Raw genomic sequence first — 19,329 nt, forward strand, 5'->3', positions numbered from 1 at the left:
AGGTATATTTTAACCAAGTAATCATGACGGCCCTAGACCTGGTTCTTGTTGATTAGAGCCTGACCTTTTTCATCCACTGCTGTAAAATCACCTTTTTTCCACCCTTGTTGGAGCCTTTAAGTGTGTCCTCCATTGTGACTTTGTCACACATCCAGCCCACCCACAAGCATCCATGTACATCCAGGCTTAGTGAGTTTTCAGTCTGTTTCTGAATTTATCTGAGTCGACCCCCAGCGCTGAGTGAGCAGACAGGACCCGGTGGGAATGGTCTTTGGGCTGTGTGCTCTCCAGGGGAATGACAGGACATGGGACAGATTTATGGACAGGAAAGGGAAAGGGAAGCTGGGAAATAGGCCGGAGAGGAGCGGCTGCGCCCCACAGCGCCGGGCCTTCAGGGAGCTGCGCTGACTCCATCTTCTATCCTGCCACAGGAAGTGGAGGAATAGCGTGGTCTGCGACGATGATGATTAAAAAAAGAAACTGGAATTAGATGGGCCTGGTGAAAAGTCCTCTGCTTATCTATGGCTGTGATTCCATAGGCCATACCCCCCGTATTTCCACAGGCAAACTGACAGATTAGATGTCTTCAAGCTGAGATGTCTTAGGGATTCACAGTGACATTCGAATCATATCGGTATCAGCATTGGACAGGTGTTTAGATTTGACTATTTCAAACCAATAACTGATGACACGCATTGCACTCTGAAAGAGCAGAACTTTTAGTTGAATTTCTACAATTTACAAATGCGATAATATTGGCATCAGCAGATAAAAATGCACATGAAAATATTGCTTACTGAGAATTAGCCCAGAATTCCCATATCAGTGCACCTGTAGAGGATGCTGAACTTGGTCCTGGAGGGCCGGTGTCCAGAACAGTTTGGTCATTTCCCTGTTCAAACACACCTGATACAACTCGTCTCGGCTGAGTTTCCCGAAGGCATCTTGGCGCAAAGATGATTATCAAATGGTAAGCATGGTGAACAAGCACCACCCTGAACACTCACTACCAGGTAAAATAATCTTAATACTAAGATGTTTTTGAGAAACTGGGTCATGATAAATGGTAGGTTTGGCAGATGTGTTTGTGCAGGGAAATAACACTGCGCTGGACACTGGCCTACAGTAGCCGTGCTTTAAAGGAATGATAAGGTTAGAAATGCTGACATATTTCTGTACCCAGTTATGGATTATATTATAGATTTTAAATCTGAAAACAATAAGACACAAAAAAGTGGTAAAATGGGTAACACAAGTTAGTGTGTTGTTCTTTAACACACTTTTAAGAATATACTGGTGCTGCTCACTCAGACCCTCTAAAAGATGAGCGGCCTTGTTCAAACACAGTAAAAACGTTTGTACAAGTGTGCAAACAAAATTTTGAAATTCACAAATTTCTAATAGAAATCACAGATCAGATCAGACCTCTGCAGCTGCTGAATTGGACCAATGAACACTTATGACGATGATATGCTCTGTGCAAATCATGTTAAATGACTCCATCTAGTGGTTAAAACGAGCATCATATGAAAATGCCAGAAGGACACAAACAGGCACAAACTAATTTTGTCAAGTTGTACTGTAGAAATCTGCTCAGCTTTGTCGTTTTACATTTTTTCTGTTGTCTAAATTTAGTTTACATTGCGCGTTTTTGCTGTGCTGCGCTGACGGATCTTCTGAGATCTTCTGAATCATGTTTTCAGCTTGTGGAATTGAGTGAAACTCAGCAAGAGAAACTGAGCTCAGGCATGCAAAAAACTGCTGTAGTCAGAGCCCCAAGGCAGCCGATTCCTGTCAGTGCTAAATGTTCCATCATACAGATTTCAAAGACATGATCTCCATCTCGCCGTTTTTATTTCACAATTTTAATACTCTGATTACACTGCTTAGTTGTTAAAATTTCATGATAAGCTGACCAACAGAGATGGTCAAAATGACCCAGAACAAATCGTACCATTAACTTCCATCATGATTTAAGTTTCATTTCTCTTCCTCCCTCCTGTAAAGTGATGGAGGGAGTCCAGTGCAGCGCTATGCTGCATCATCCAACATCAAGCTTTGTTCCAGTTCTTCAGTATGGCCTCTGCTGCATCGAGTGTGCTGTCTTGCTGCAGTGAAGAAAAAAAAAACATTCATAAATTTGATTAATGTGCTTTGGTTTGAGCTAAAGCTCCAAACTTGTGAAGAGTACAATAAATCAAGCTCACAATACGTATTTGTTTTTGGATTAACTATAACTTCAGCATTTTGCCTGGCCAGAATATCAGTGTAAAAAGGAATTTGTTTTTAATTGATTCCCCAGGTTCAATAAAGACTAAAGACATTCATTTAACCCAAACAATAACATCACCGCTTCTTTTCCATTTATTCACTATTACGTCATTATCTATAACCCTCTACCTTGATGAAACAGAATCGGATGTATTTCTCAAAGTGTTTTATGGATTCCTCCCCACAGAATGCCGTCACAGGAATGGCAGCCAATTTCTAGAAGAGACAGATTTGCTACTTCAGACAAAACTGGAATCCGCACAGCCTGCTTTATTCGCCAACGTAGACGATGGAAATGATTCGTAGTTCCACTGAAAACAAGATTGGTCTGTCATACCTTCTCCTTTGTCATCCATTTGATAAACTTGTAGTCATATGGCTCATCATCTTCCACATGAGAAAGATGCTGATCTAGAGGAGAGGAGAGGAGAGGAGAGGAGAGAAACCCCACAGAGGTACTAACTGTATAAAGCCAAGTACCATGTAATAACCATATAATGTTCTATAATATTGCATTTTGGAAAACTATAATAAAAGGAATCTGAAGAAGCGTCTCACTGAGAGCCGTGACATCAGCAATCATGAAGTAGCCCCCTTCAGGGATCACTGGATTCATTCCAGCCTGCTTCAGTATGGTCGCAATGCGGTCTCTCTTGCCCTGTAACTCCTCCGCAAGTGAAGAGAAGTAACAATCTGGCTGCCCCATCAGCTCGTAGTCGCGCAGAAGCCCCTGCGCAACGGCCTCCTACCAGCCAATGTACAGAATTATTAAAAAATAATAATAATAAATAAATATTTAATACATCCTCTCCATGGATCACCACCTTATCGTGGTGGAGAGGTTTGTGTGGTTGAATGATCCTAGGAGCTAAGTTGTCTGGAGCAAAGCTCCTGGTAGGGTCTCCCATGGCAAACTGGTCCTAGGTGACAGGTCAGACAAAGTGTGATCCATAATAACCCCTATGAAGACACAAAAACAGGACTTGTGTACCCTGACCGGAACAGGGTTACCGGGGCCCCACCCTGGAGCCAGGCCTGGGGGAGGGGCTCGCCAGCGAGCGTCTGATGGCCGGGCATTTACTCATGGTGCCCGGCCGGGCCCAGCCCGAAGGAGTTACATGAGTCCCCCCTCCCATCGACCCACCACCAATTGGAGGGGCAGTAGTAGGAGTTCGGTGCGTTGTGGATCGGGCAGTGTCCGAAGGCGTGGGCCTTGGCGTTCTGATCCTTGGTTGCTGAAACTGGCTTTTGGAACTTGGAACGTTACCTCACTGGCGGGGAAGGAGCCTGAGTTGGTGCGCGAGGTTGAGAGATACCGGCTAGATATAGTCGGGCTCACCTCAACACACAGCTTGGGCTCTGGGTCCAATCTCCTTGAGAGGGGCTGGACTTTATTCTTTTCTGGAGTTGCCCATGGTGAGAGGCGGCGGGCAGATGTGGGCTTTCTCATAGCCCCTCGACTCGGTGCCTGTATGTTGGGGTTTTCTCCGGTGGACGAGAGGGTAGCTTCCCTACGCCTTCGGGTTGGGGAATGGGTCCCGACTGCTGTCTGTGCTTATGCACCGAACAGCAGTTCAGAGTACCCAGCCTTCTTAGAGTCCTTGGGAAGGGTGCTTGAAAGTGCTCCTCCTGGAGACTCTATTGTCCTACTGGGGGACTTCAACGCTCACGTGGGCAGTGACAGTGAGACCTGGAGGGGTGTGATTGGGAGGAATGGCCTCTCTGATCTGAACCCGAGTGGTGTTCAGTTTTTGGACTTCTGTGAAAACCACAGTTTGTCCATCACGAACACCATGTTTGAACACAAGGATGTCCATAAGTTCACATGGCACCAGGACACCCTAGGCCGCAGTTCAATTATTGACTTTGTAGTCGTGTCATCGGACTTGCGGCCATGTGTTTTGGACACTCGGGTAAAGAGAGGAGCTGAGCTGTCAACTGATCACCACCTGGTGGTGAGTTGGATCAGGTGGTGGGGGAAGATGCCGGTCAGACCAGGCAAGCCCAAACGTATAGTGAGGGTTTGCTGGGAACGTCTAGCAGAAGAACCTGTCAGATTGATCTTCAACTCACACCTCCGTCAGAACTTTGACCAGATATCGGGGGAGGTGGGGGACATTGACTCAGAATGGGCAATGTTCCGTTCCTCCATTGCTGAAGCGGCTGACTGTAGCTGTGGCCGTAAAGTAGTTGGTGCCTGTCGGGGCGGTAATCCTCGAACCCCAGGTGAGAGATGCCGTCAAGCTGAAGAAGGAGTCCTACCGGGCATGGTTGGCCTGTGGGACACCAGAGGCAGCTGGCAGGTATCGACAGGCCAAGCGATCTGCGGCTTCAGTTGTCGCCAAGGCAAAAACCCATGTATGGGAGGAGTTTGGTGAGGCCTTGGAAAGTGACTTTAAGTCGGCTCCAAAAAGATTCTGGCAAACCGTCAGGCAACTCAGAAGAGGAAAGCAGTGTGCCACTAGCACTGTATATAGTGGAGATGGTGTGCTGCTGACTTCGACTGAAGACGTCATTGGGCGGTGGAAGGAATACTTTGAGGACCTTCTCAATCCCACCGACACATTCTCCAGTGAGGAGGCTGAGTCTGGGGACATAGGAATAGGCTTGTCCATTACTGAGGCCGAAGTCGCTAAGGTAGTTAAGAAGCTCCTTGGTGGCAAGGCTCCAGGGGTGGATGAGATCCGCCCTGAGTTCCTCAAGGCTCTGGATGTTGTGGGGCTGTCTTGGCTGACACGCCTTTTCAACATTGCGTGGACATCGGGGGCGGTGCCACTGGATTGGCAGACTGGGGTGGTGGTGCCTCTTTTTAAAAAAGGGGACCGGAGGGTGTGTTCCAACTACAGGGGAATCGCACTCCTCAGCCTCCCTGGCAAGGTCTATGCAGGGGTACTGGAGAAGAGAGTCCGGCTTATAGTCGAACCTCGGATCCAGGAGGAGCAGTGCGGGTTCCGCCCTGGTCGTGGAACACTGGACCAACTCTTCACCCTCTCCAGGATTCTGGAGGGTTCATGGGAGTTTGCCCAACCAGTCCACATGTGCTTTGTGGAGCTGGAGAAGGCATTCAACTGTGTTCCCCGGGGTATTCTGTGGGAGGTGCTTCAGGAGTACGGGGTACATGGCTCTTTGCTACGAGCCATTCAGGCCCTCTACAAACAAAGCTGGAGTTTGGTTCGCATAGCCGGCAGTAAGTCAGACTCATTCCCAGTGAGAGTTGGACTCCGTCGGGGCTGCCCTTTGTCACCGATTCTATTCATAATTTTTATGGATAGAATTTCTAGGCGCAGTCAGGGGATGGAGGGTGTCCGGTTTGGTGACCTCAGGGTCACATCGCTGCTGTTTGCAGATGATGTGGTCCTATTGGGGACATAAGGCCGCGAACTTCAGCTTTCGCTGGATCGGTTTGCAGCCAAGTGTGAAGCGGCTGGGATGAGAATCAGTACCTCTAAATCCGAGACCATGGTTCTCAGGCGGAAAGGGGTGGAGAGCCCTCTCTGGGTCGGGGATAGGCTCTTGCCTGAAGTGGAGGAGTTCAAGTATCTCGGGGTCTTGTTCACGAGTGATGGTACAAGGGAGCGGGAGATTGACAGGCGGATTGGTGCTGGGTCAGCAGTGATGCGGGCTCTTTACCGGTCTGTTGTGGTAAAGAAAGAGCTGAGCCATAAGGCAAGGCTCTCGATTTACCGGTCGATCTACGTTCCCACCCTCACCTATGGTCATGAGCTTTGGGTAATGACCGAAAGAATAAGATTGCGAATACAAGCGGCCGAAATGAGTTTCCTCCGCAGGGTGTCTGGACTCTCCCTTAGAGATAGGGTGAGAAGTTCAGTCATCCGGGAGGGACTCGGAGTAGAGCCGCTGCTTCTTCACTTCGAGAGGAGCCAGCTGAGGTGGTTCGGGCATCTGGTTAGGATGCCTCCTGGACGCCTCCCTCGGGAGGTGTCACAGGCAAGTCCACCTGGGAGGAGACCCCGGGGAAGACCCAGGACACGATGGCGTGACTATATCGCCCAGCTGGCCTGGGAGCGCCTCGGAATCCCCCTTGGAGAGCTAGTGGAAGTGGCTGGGGAAAGGGAGGTCTGGGCTTCATTGCTTAGGATGCTGCCCCCGCGACCCGAACCCCGGAGAAGCGGAAGATGATGGATGGATGGATGGAAATATTTAATACATGCAAGTTTAATACGATGGATTCTCTATAACGTAAGCACATTTTGTGAATACACACTTTGTCTGACTATAAGCTGTGGTTTAAAACCGTTGTGTACTGCCTTTCTGTTTATTGTTGCTAGCTGTGTAGCCTTTAGCGTGCTAACACACAAGCCAGCCGAGTAATGAAGTTTTATCAGCAGTCATGAAGTCACAGGATGGAGATGGAGTAGTTTATTACATACATCATTCTGATCACAGTAAACTGAATGGTACAGTTTTGGTGTATTAAGTATTTAATCAGTATACAAGATGACATCAGAATCAAATGAGCTTTGGTAGATATTCGAGTGGGTGGGTAGGTTGGTAGGTAAGTAAATAAATGACAGATGCTTAGACTTGACTGCTATTCCAAACCAATATCTGATGAAAGAACAGAATGTTTAGGTGATGCTGGGCTTCAGTGCCAAAATGTCTATTTATTTTATTTCTTTTACTGCACCTGTAACTATAAATAAGTGTTATATTTCTCTGTAATGCTAAGCCAGGCAATTCAAATATTGGATAACAGCACGGGCCCACAATTTCCATACGGATGCATCTCTAATATTTTGAAGTATTTTATTGCTATTGCTTGTAAACAGCTTTGCCTGCCATTTGTCAGTGGGGTTGAAAAGCGAAGTGCCTCAGATCTCAATGGATTCTGGGCGAGTGCTACTAAGCTGGAAAGGGCAAGGCCAAGTTAACAAGGGCATGTTAAAAGGAGTAATGGAACAAGCGACTGGAGCATGTCTGCCCTGCACAATTTAGTGTTTTCCTGCTCTACCACTCCTGCCTCAATTCAAAAAGGGCTTAATTAGGTGATCAGTTGGCATCAACACAACTACCATACTGTAACAATACAGTACAGCAGCTGAGAGGGCCTGCTGCTTGCTCCAAGGTCTGACTGATCAATGCTGTTATCACTGGCATTGCATTGCAACAAGGCTTTGATTTGTAAAAAAAAAAAAAAAACTGATCAGCTTCAGTGTCTCATTTAAGAGTTTTTTAAAAGCTTTAAAAACTGACATGGACTTTCACTTTTATTTTTGTTTCACAATGTCAAGATGTAAAGCTAGGCCAAATAAAATGAACACAGGCTAAAGCTGACTAACTAGAGCCATGTCTGATTCTGTGCAAGTTAAGGTGATGTTTGATACAGTGTGAAACAAAACTGGGCAAATCTCCAAAGAATAATTAAAAATTTATTTTAATATTATTCTACTCGCAGTTATTCTTGTAGGGGCCCCTGGTGGCAGCAGTCTTGGGCTGTAGCCCCCAGAGCTCGTTAGATATGAATATGGCCTTTATGAGAGCAAGGAAAACTTCAAAATACGCAGGACAGGGCTCAGTACCACAGTGAGTACTGTGAGTGAGTGTACACATATGATCATGAACAATACATGCCTGTAGTGGTGTTGGGCAGGCATACAAGCTGTTCTGCATAACAGTCTGCAGGTGTTTCACCAAGTGTTCAGGCCCTATTGACCAGCCCAGCTGGAAAACAAAATCAGAAACATTTGCAGTTTAACTAAGAGAATTTATTCAGCCTTATCAACCTTAAAAAAAGAATAAGCAAACAGGCCAGTTCATTTTACCTTCCAGCCAGTCACACTGAAGGTTTTCCCTGCACTGCCAACAGTGATGGTTCGGTCCCACATGCCAGGAAGAGTCGCTATACAAATAAACAGAAACAGAAACTTTGCAGTATTCTTTACATACAAATCATTGCTCTATATGGTGTTATTTAGGAGTGGCTGAAGAGATTGCAATTTATGAATGATAGAAACATAACTACAGGGAAAAACACAGCAACACACAGTGGAGTGGCCTCTAAAACAGCTTATCCAAAGACAAATGGCTTAGTATTTATAAGTTTCATCTTATGGGTCTATTAGAGCAAGGAAAACACTAAACTGTACAGAGCTGGTGATCACTGGGCTACATGGTTCTTAATAAACGGCTCATATCGTACATTTTTCTTGTATTTTATCCCCCCCCCCCCCATAAGATCACCTATACAAATGGGCATGAAATGCTAATTAAAACAGAAAGCAGTAATTAGTCAATTCTGTTTGAACTGTTTTGAATTGAAAACACAAAAACACAATATTTGATGTTTTACGTTAAACCTCCCTGTTTTTGTAAATATAGGCTCATTTCAAGTTTGATGCCTGCAACATGTTCCAAAAAAGTTGACTGAAGACACAAACCGATCTGGTTTTGAAACAATACTTGCCATTTATCTGTCATACAAATCTACAATTGTGCAACCGTACAGGGCGTGTGTTGTGACTTTTCAATGAGAGGCATTTCTGGACAGCAGGCAGGACAGTGCAATACTCTCTGATTATGGGGCCTTGCTGGTGTAGTAACGTGCATAATGTGGCTCGCTGTTGAAATAAGCACAGTTGTCCCTGAAAAAGACGCTGGATGTGTTGCTCCAAAATGTGTTCAGCATCAGTGATACTTTCACTGATGTGCAGGTTATCCACTAATACCCCCAAATATACCATGACAGGCTCTGGTTTTTAACTTCACAGTAGTGACAATCTGGATGGCCCAGAGAACACAACATACATTCCATTCTTCCATCAATGCAATCTTAAAAGTTGACTAATCAAACCACAGTAAATAAACAGCCCAGAGAAGTTGGCAGTGTTATTGCATGCCACGTTTAACAGAGTGCGGTCTGAGGGATCAAAGGCCACAGGCATTCAGTTGTGGTTTTTGGCCTTGTCCTTTGCACACAGACCTTTGCCCCAAAGACCTTTGTCCCAACTTTTCTGAAACCTGGCGCAGGCATCCGTTTCAGAATAAATGTATATTTAAAAAAAACAAACAAAACAACAAAGTTGATAAGATACATTACATATCTTGTCTTTGTAGTGTCTGTTCATGTCTTAGGTCATAATTTAAAAAAATCATTGCTTTGTGTTTATATTTGCATTACCTACTGTCCCAGTGTTTCTGGAATTGGGCTGGTAACATTTGTGTGGTGTACTTGACTGTACTTGGTGTACCAGTACTTGGTGTACTAGTCCCAGCCTTATTTAGCCATGTACCTTTTAGCTGGAGAACAGCACATTTCCAAGGCATATTTGCACAATGTTTATTTTTGTTTATTACCTTTCGTTCATTGCTAGCATAATTTTTTGATTGTGCTACTCCTTTAAATACACTATTACACAAGATGTACTGTCATACCTATCTTCACATGATCATGGCCTTTATATGTAAGCCATTCATAAACCTCATCACTCAAACACAGTGTGTCATGCTTGATGCAAAGGTCCGCAATAGCTTGCAGTTCATTCCTGGTGAAGACCTGTTTAACCAAGCAAAATAAAACACAGTTAACAATAACAGGAAAAACCTTCCTAACTGGAGAAACATTTAGAATGGACTTCTGAAGGAGGTTGGCCTTACTTTCCCAATGGGGTTATTAGGAGTGTTGATAATGATGGCCTTTGTCTTAGAATTAAATTTACTGGCAAGTTCATCCTGGTCCAGAAACCAGTCCGCGCTACTGATGTCTGTCTTCCTATCGGACTTCTACGAAACATGATGGAAAACATTGGATCTTCAATGCATCGTTACGGATTTTTTAAAGAAATAATAAAAGATAGAAACTTACAAGTCGAAGTGGTATAAAAACCGGCTTGGCTCCTGCCATCTTGACCATAGGAACATAGCAGTCAAAAAATGGTTCAATTATTATCACCTAAATTATGAGGGGCACAAAAGAAAATCAGTCAATGTTCTACTCAGTCAATCCACTAGAGGGAGCAATGCGTCTTTCTCAAATCTAGAAAATGCTGTTAGTCATTTACCTCATCTCCCTCTTCTATCAGCCCCTGAATGCTGCAGAATAATGACCCATAGCCTCCCACTGTGACCAGGATCTCTTTGAAGGGGTCAATTTGACGGCCACAAACTTTCCCATACACTTGAGACAGGGCTTTCACCAGTGTTGGGTGTCCCTGTCAGAAACATCAGCCTCATCAGAAAGTTTGCACAGGCATAGAAGAGAAGGTCGTGATCCACAAGTGAATTTCTGGCTGTTTAAGACTAAGTTGCAAGAAATCACACTTTCTTGGTTTGTGTATAAGATGTATAATCACAAAAGCTGCATCACTCCAACTCCTTCCCCGATTTAAAAAGAACATCACTATGAGTTGTGGTTCTGCTGCGCAGAGGATTAGTGTCCCTTGCTGGAGGGTTAAGAAACTATAATAAGGCCTGTATAAAAGAATGAATACAGCCCTTTAAAGAAATGAGAGAAATTCCAGAAACTCTTTAAACTGATAGTGATCTCGAGACGCCTGTGATTAAGAATAAACTGCGTATCTTAACTGAGACCCAGTTTACCCGGTTAGACAGTGATTTTAAAGCTGATGGGCAAAAAAACTTCTGTAGCTCTTTAACCCTTTCATATGCTCATATGAAATTTTACATTTCATTTTGTCTTAGCACAAATGTGAAGATTCTTTTTTTCTGGGTGAATGCTGAACATATATTGATGCAAGATTACTAAAACAACAAAGATGCATCAGGAAAGGGAACAGTGAGAAGCTAAAATACAGTTAGCAAAATGAATACCTGGTTTTCTAAGTACCTTACATCAGTTTCTCTGGCTAAAAGCCTATTAGCTTATTATTATTAGCTTATAGCAACATTGGTTGACACCACATGATTCCTAATGGCTGTACGATGTGTTTGCATTAGGAGCCACATGACTTCAGTCAATGTGATGAAAGTCAAGTCGATGTCGACTAATCGCGGACAAGCCACTTTAAAAAAAGCCAAATTCAAAGAGCCCTGGATCACTGCTGGCCTTCAGGGAACCAGAGATACGGACCCTGGAATCTCGCAAATTTGTATCAAACTTACACCCTATTCGGAGGGGATTCGTTTTCCATGGGGAGGTGGGTAATACCAATTCACATCAGGACATGTGTACTGTGAATGAGCGATTTGCACGGGATAAGAAATATTGGTTTAAATGACAGAGATGAGAGTGGCAACTCTATTTACACACCGCCTTCATCCAGGAAAGAGTGGAAAAGATGTTAAAACTTTACATTTAGCCATTTTTTCATTTAAACGACCTTTAATGTTTTAGGTGAATGCACTGTGTGATAAACAGTCAACTTCACCGCATAAAATAAAAGTCAAAGTTTGTTTTCTGTAATCTGTTCCAAGTTCAACATGAGGGAGGACAGGATCATGACATATTGGCCTGATTTTAGCCACAACAAGGCTGAAGCTGACATCCTGTTTTCCAGCTTCTTGTTTGAATTTTCCCATTTCACCTTAAATGTTGTCTGAGGCACCAGAATGTAACCGTTGAACCATTTAAGGTGGAACTGGAAAATTCAAACAAGAAGCTGGAAAGAGAGAAACTGACTTCAGCTTTGTGGCTTTGTAATGTTTGTCGGCCTCTCGTTGCAGATTAAAGGTATCAGGAAACCAGCTGGATTGCTTATAAATACAAATAAGTCTATTCGTGTCCAAATCAGCGATGTCTTTTTAGGTGAGATTGTTGTCTGTGTTACTTTGTGACCAGCGGTCTGTTCGCAAATCTTAAGGATTAAAGGGTTAATTAGCACTTATACATGTAACTCCAGGGTTTAAGGCAATTTATTGTTAAACCTGCTTTAGAATGACCAGCAGAGCTTTATTTGACGGCAAAAGAGGATCATTTTATAATCATCTAAATATCTAATTCTGCTGTGGAGCCTCAACAGGGCAGTAAAAACTGCACAATGCCGACTCTTGACATAGTGCCAGACAGAATTTGTCGGTATGAAAGCAAAGCAGTGATCATGAGCCCCTCTCCCACACGTGCCCCAGATCATAAGTTTGTATGCATAAGGACTGTCTTACAAAGCCACGAGTGTACTGGTTCAGCCGGTCCACCATGACAGCCTGAACGAGACCCTCTTTCACATAAGAAGGAGGAGGAATGTCTGGGTAACCCTGACCAAGGTTAACAATGGTTGGATCCGCTGCCACTGAAGTGAAGGTGATCCTATTACAGGCCAGAAAGGAAAAGCATGAAACCATCTGTTATTGTCGTAGGAAGTGGCAGCAAAGTGTCCAAATTTACTGCACTCTTACCAAACATTCTTGTCCAGCCCTTCAATCCTTTTAGCATTCTTGTGTGTCACTGATGCCATACTGGTCTATGGAAAAACATGACAACGTGAGATTAGGACACGGGAACGGTTACTATGGTGACCAATCAAAGAACATTATACTTACCTGTGTGGAGAAGAACTTTCTTGTTGGATTCGTTTCTAAAAAGCAACAAACAGACCTGTAGCTACGGAGTATATGTGCAATATTCATATCTGTAAAAGAGGTAACAGAAATGACATAAAATATTTTTATTTGTTTATCTAATAACTCAGTCAAACACGCTTCCCATAAAGGCCACTCCACTGAACATGTTTTATAATAACTCTAACAACCTGATAATTAATAGAAACATATTTGTTTATTGCTATCTACAGCTAGGAGCGGGCCGTATGACAATTTTATGCCATGAAAAGCTACATCATAATACATTTTCCTGAGCATGTTGTGGGTATCATCATTACTTATAGTATGTATAGACATGTTTGCTGTCCAAATTCTACTTTTTTAGTTTAGCTCCGGAGCTAGGGGGATAATGTTGCTAACAAACACGAAGTCAATAGTCACCCAAACCTTTTCTCCAAATTTCTCTCAATCCACTCCAACCACATCCAGCCTGTCACTAAGGACATGCATACTTGGGGATGTGGTTTAGAACAAAATACAGCTTATCGTGAAGTACAAAAACAAACAAAACTTTGTAGCTGGATGCAGCGGCAGTCAATTTACACAACAGGTGTTGTCCCGAGTTCCGACCCTCCCGCAGAATCTGACCACCTCCACACGGGTTAGGCAAGTATAGAGACACTACAGATTACATTTGCTATTTTTGTTTCTATGTCTTCAATTACAAAATTCAAGATTTTATTATACTTTTTTAATTTAAAAAGATGTAATTACTATGTAAATATCCCAGTATATAAGTGATACTTTTATAATCCCACAAACGGGGAAATTCCACCTCCGCATTTAACCCATCCATGAAGTGAAACACCACATACACACTAGTGAATACACACACACACACTGAGGGGCAGTGAGCACACTTGCCCAGAGTGGTGGGCAGCCCAATCCACGGTGCCAGGGGAGCAGTTGGGGGTTAGGTGTCTTGCTCAAGGGCCCCTCAGTCATGGACTGTCAGCACTGGGGATCGAACCGGCGACCTTCCGGTTCCCCAACCTCCAGCCCACGACTGCCCCTTTATGATATACTTTGAAAATGTAATTAAATATTGTGATATTCTATTCGGTCTTACTGCCCACCGCAACCTCCACCTGCAAAAACTCACCCGACACCGAGCCGCTTTAATACCTAGCGGTAAAGTGTATTTTTGTACGCCATTTTTTGGTCATTCAGCAACAATCTGCTGGTTTTCTATACATTTCCACGTATTTTAAAACATTTTTCTCTTACATTAAGCCTGTATCGCTTGTGGCATAAAGTATTCCCCAGTGCTCAGAATGACAGGAGACAAGGAGACTGTGATGAGGTTTAGTCAGGTTTATAATCAGCTTCAAATCAGATTTAGCACCGACACTCGGACCGCTGTCCATTTATCTGAGCCGGACTGCAGCTCAGGTCCTCACCAGCACACAGAGCGGCACGGTGGTCCATTTAAAGCCCCTCTGTAGTCAAACCGCGCGAGCTACACATCACCTGTAAGCGAATGAGTGTGTGAGGTGTGTAAACTCCTGTCCTCTGTCCTCTGTCCTCACTCAGAGGCCCACGCTGTGACCGTCCCTGCACGCGGTCACGCGGTCACGCGGTCACGGCTTCTGTCTGAAGCTGCTCGAGGCGCAGCTCACGCTAAAGACGTCATCGTTACCTTTTCCAGCAGCTGCGCTGTTTGCCGGGCAGGTTTTAGCCTAAAACACAACTGAGGGATCGTGAGGAATTCCTGAGCGTCATTCTTCCCGAAACAACTTTATTTTAAGTTTCATAGGCGCAGATTCCACATGACGTCGTTGTCTACGCCTCTGAACTGACCAATCGCGTGGACGCAGCATAAAGCAGCAGAACCTTCGCAGGCCTGAGCCAAAACAAATGCCCATGGTCTCCGAGTCCAGCACGCGCAAGATACGCTCTCCTGCAGCGCCGAGCAACGCAGCGTCAGCGGGTCCACAATAAATAACATCATTCAAACATTAATTAATTAACACAAGCACCCGTTTCTAAACCTGCCAGCACAGCAGGCGTTGAGCGTTTTGGAGCCGCTTCGCCGCCTTTGTAAAGTCTTACTCTGAGCCTGGGGACAAGATCACCAGATATCCATGAGGCACATTTACAGGCCTGGGTCTGTTTGGGAACAGCTCTTTTTCCATTTTCCCTAACGAAATTCTCAACTTTCACACCAGGAGGAACACAAAGAAGGGCTAACCCCTGTGAGGCTGACAGACTGGCAGGTTGTTACTGATACTCACGGTGTTGGAGGAGCTGGAGGAGCTGGAGGAGCTGCTGCTTGTTAATTCTGAACTGATCTGTTCGAGACGGAGAGGAACTCCTGACCCAGGACACATTCAATAAAACATTAACCACATACGGGTCCTGTACGAGGCGTGGTCTCAGTTACATTTCTGTTTCACTGTCTGTCTGTCTGTCTGTCTGTCCGACCGTCCATCTAGAATTCTATCTATCACGTGGCGAGCGGGGAACTATAAGATGTATAAGATTAAATAATTAAATAAGACTAGTGTAGCCAACTACGCCACTCTGGGAGTTACACCCAGAGAATTTTAAGTGAAGGACACAGGTTCGTGGGGACAGTGAGACTAAGATTTCCCAAACAAAAGTTTTATTCAATCAACTTCACATTGGAAGAGAGAGAGAGAGAGAGAGAGAGAGACACGACAACTACAAAAATAAGCATTTAATATTAACAGCAACAACAAAATAATACTAGATTGATCAAACTAGGAATGGAAATTTATGAATACTACAATTATTAAAGATAATATAATCAATATTAAATCTTTTGGCTGCTAGCTGATTCAATAAGATACAATACAAACAAACAAAACCCTGTAGGCCAGAGACTCACCAGGGGAGGCAGAGCACCTACAGCAACACCAAACATCTCAACACAAGTCACCCGTGCAAAGAGAAGCAAACCAAAACACACAAATTCCCAAAAGTAAAGTGAACACAAAGTAAGCCACTCCCCCTGGAGCTCATCACCTGCAGTACAATCACCCAACTCAACACCCAGAAGAGAAAGAACAGGAGACCACGGCTGCAGTGCCGCTCCGCTAGTGGGTTACTGGGCTTAATCTCAGGCACCGCCAAAAATGGCTTGAACTACACAAAGTTGTTACCAAGTACACAAAACAAGCGCACCAGTATTGCTCAGCAGCCAAATCCCCCAGAAAAAGAGGATAACACAAGTTAATGGCAACCCACATCAAATTAACAGGATATCTGCAGCTAGGCTGTGATGGCCAACATACAGCTGCTCTGACGTTCAGTTAGTTCCTAAAACGGTAACTAGGGGGCGCCCCAGTCCCCCCAAAACACATTAATCACACAGAAGAGCCAAAAGAACAAACATTAAAACACCAGCCGCCCGCTCAATAATGCGAGTGCCCGACGGCCTAATGACGCTAAACGATCAGCGACGCTTTGAACGCGTGCGCCGGGAGTTTAAGGCTCCGTGAGGCGAAACGGCGGCTTATCCCGCAGATACAGGCCGCTTATAGCGATTATACAGCGGCGCGTCGGCCGGCACCACATTCACTGGTCCAGGGATGCGGAATGAATGAATCGCCGCAGAGAAACTTCCTGATTGGTCAAGCGCCGTCAGCCCAGCAGGTGAGTAACAATGCTGGAGCGCGCGTTTGAACGGAGGCCAGTGGCGATAAACACAGTAAGGGGAGGGGGGAACCAAAGGCAGAGGCCATGGAGCATCACCCCAAACCCTTTAATAGGGGCGCCGCGTCGCACAAATACAATCCCCAGCACTTTAGGAAGCGGCAATATTACACTACTACTACCACCATTACTAACAATAATAATAATAATAATAATAATAATAATAATAATAATAATAATAATAATATGCCACATATCCGCCCGTCCGTCCGTCCGTCTGTCTGTCTGGCTGCCCATCTGTCTGTCTGCCCATCTGTCCGTCTGTCTGTCTGTCTGTCTAATTGTCAATACTAATGCAGAAGTAATTTGAATAATAATAATATCTATATCCATCTTTTAAACCTACAAATGACAAATTGTGGCAGGTTGTTACTGATACTCCCGGTGTTGGAGGAGCTGGAGGAGCTGCTGCTGGTTAATTCTGAACTCTGTGTCTGTTCGACACAGAGAGGAACTCCTGACCCCAGATACATTCAATAAATCATTAACCACATACGGGTCCTGTACGATGCGTGGTCTGTAATTTAGGGTGGAATGGAAAAGTCAAATAAGAAGCCAACCTCAGCCTCGCAAGGGAAAAAGCAATGTCCACAATGTAAAAAATAAACTTCTGTATGCACTTCATCAAAGAAAAATAAGCCAAATTTAGGTAGAAATGTGAACTTTTTACAATTCCTCATGACAACGAATTACTTTCCTGCCAGGTTAGTAATTCATATGAACCTGACGCAAATTAAGTAGCTCAGTAAACATTGACCATGTAAGACTGACTAACTAACCTCTTGACCTGGAATATACTTAATACATCAGACATGTTTTTGTTACTTTTGAACAATTGAATTACTTGTTATAAATGCTTACCGATTCAAAAGCTTCTGACCAATCCAGCAACAAAAGATACAGTGATACTTTTATACAGTGATAGGAAACACAGTACCACAAAGGCAGCTCTGATTCTGTGCGCTGATATTTTGAAAACGTAATATTTTGAATCATTTGACATTTGACTAATGTTTTGGCCCTCTGGTACTTAGGCACTATACAATCTGACCCTCTTTGAAAAAAGTTTAGACATCAGTGCTTTAAACTGTATAATAGCTCCATTTCATGTGGAAAACATTAAGACACCGCATGACAAAATCCAACAACACAGCTGCTTCCTATTAACATTAGTTTTGTAGCAAATTTAGCAAAATTGTGTTTTTTGCTATTATACTTTTTATGTATTCATTCCTAAAATTACTGTGATACCAAACTCATAATATGTAAACACATGATGTATACACATTTGCTTGCATCCTGTGGTCCTCAGCGGTCAACACTTTTTAGTATTAGTCACAGTGGCCTGCCTTTCAACTATTACTGGCCCAAACACACCGGTTTCAGCTCATCAGCTGCTTATCAAGCCCTTCATAAGCGTGATCTCTACTACAATGACATGCAATTAACTAAATTAATGTAATGTATGAACATGTATACACATCTTACTTTTCATGGTCAGTGGCTTCCTAAAGCAGCTTGCAGGGGGAAAAGGCTTCAGCTAACATTTCAAGTCTCTTGTGGTCCCTCTAACTTCCATGTTTTAGTGTTTTCCTCCCCCAGCACATTCACTTTAATGTTAAATACCCAATGCAATTTACAAAAGGATTTATTACGTTGCTTAAAGTGTGATATAGGAGGGAAAACAGTGAAAAGTGCAGTACAGGGAGATCCAGAGCAGGACTGAGTGCAGTATTCAGGCCCTGTCCTGGGTGAGCCTTGCTCTGCTTTTCCAGCACCTGTTTCATTCATAGCAGGCCTGATAAACTAGCTGAGGAATTGAATTAGTTATTTCGGTGCAAGCAATTGCTGGGCAGGACACCCCGAGACTGTGTATAATTATACATACGGACACATACACACAGGTAGGCCTAAACCTGACTGAGGCAGACGTCTCATTCACAGCAGGCCCCTTTCAAGCAGATCAGAGTTGTGTGAACATGAAGCTTTTCTACAGTAATGAAATATAATGCACTATGAAGCACACAAAATCAAGTAAGCTTTCATAGTGCTTTAAAGAAGAGTTCTACTCATCTTTTTCAACATTTCTGCATAATTCAGTCAATTAGATGTAAACAAAGTCGTTCAAAGTGGTTTAATGGTTCATTGTAGAGAAACTTACACACACACACACATCTAAGAAGTCGCTTCATCCTTCTGAGTCGCAGGGGAGCTGGAGCCTATCCTAGAAGTCACTGGGTGGAAAGCAGGAAACACCCTGGACAGGTCGCCAGTAATTTGGACAGAATTAAATTCTCTCTAGGGTGTGTTTTGTTCCTCCCTCAGGCCTAGCTGCTCTGGTCACTATACTGCCAAAGTCAGGCTATACAATGAAAAGGGAAAGTTAACGCATCCAGTGCAGAGCAGGCTTCATTTACTGATTACTCCTCTCAAACATTAAGACAATGTTACACTTTAACCTTAACGCAAATATGTTGGTATTTCTTTACATTCCTCTTTTGAACGGCAGTACTCACGGCTTTGCAATTACACTCCAGTCATCCAATAATTTGACTCCCTTCCCTTAATTCAAATGTTTTACCCTGTTTAAAGTTATTACCAAGTTAAATTGCCTACTTTTAATAAACGTGCAGGGTTCATTACACCACTGATTTATTTATGGCTGTAATACATAGAAATCCTGAAGGATGAGATTTCATTTCATTGATTATCTCTGCTGCATTGGCCTTTTGGGTCTAATTATCAAAATTAAAAGGAATTCTTAATGCCCGATATTATATTTTCATTTTCTCTGTGGCGTTTAATTTTTAATTGGCTTCCAGTCAGTGCTGAATTGTGAGAAATTGCTCTCTGTTGAGCAGAGGCCAC

At 43.8% G+C, this 19,329-nt stretch overlaps 1 protein-coding gene across 6 annotated transcripts; it reads right to left on the reverse strand.

The window, feature by feature from the left end:
* Positions 1-1,170: 1,170 nt before the first annotated feature.
* On the reverse strand, positions 1,171-15,653 carry LOC108413224 (kynurenine--oxoglutarate transaminase 3). 6 transcript variants are annotated; one of them, XM_017685627.2, is made up of 14 exons: positions 15,635-15,653; positions 12,724-12,812; positions 12,580-12,644; positions 12,346-12,490; positions 10,290-10,439; positions 10,094-10,180; positions 9,886-10,011; positions 9,664-9,784; positions 8,055-8,131; positions 7,864-7,953; positions 2,830-3,016; positions 2,609-2,682; positions 2,401-2,487; positions 1,171-2,108 (listed from the first exon to the last, which is right to left on the reverse strand). In XM_017685627.2, exons 2-14 carry the CDS (start codon positions 12,808-12,810, stop codon positions 2,052-2,054), a joined length of 1,353 nt encoding a protein of 450 aa, XP_017541116.1. In that variant the 5' UTR covers positions 12,811-12,812; positions 15,635-15,653; the 3' UTR covers positions 1,171-2,051. The 6 variants fall into 6 exon arrangements, with proteins under 6 accessions (XP_017541116.1, XP_017541117.1, XP_017541115.1 ...); XM_017685628.2 differs by lacking the exon at positions 15,635-15,653 and adding an exon at positions 15,018-15,151 and having other exon boundaries at positions 12,724-12,758; XM_017685626.2 differs by lacking the exon at positions 15,635-15,653 and adding an exon at positions 15,018-15,151.
* Between the last annotated feature and the right edge of the window lie 3,676 nt (positions 15,654-19,329).

The sequence above is a fragment of the Pygocentrus nattereri genome, chromosome 26, assembly GCF_015220715.1.
Source record: "Pygocentrus nattereri isolate fPygNat1 chromosome 26, fPygNat1.pri, whole genome shotgun sequence".
Lineage (NCBI taxonomy): Eukaryota > Metazoa > Chordata > Actinopteri > Characiformes > Serrasalmidae > Pygocentrus > Pygocentrus nattereri.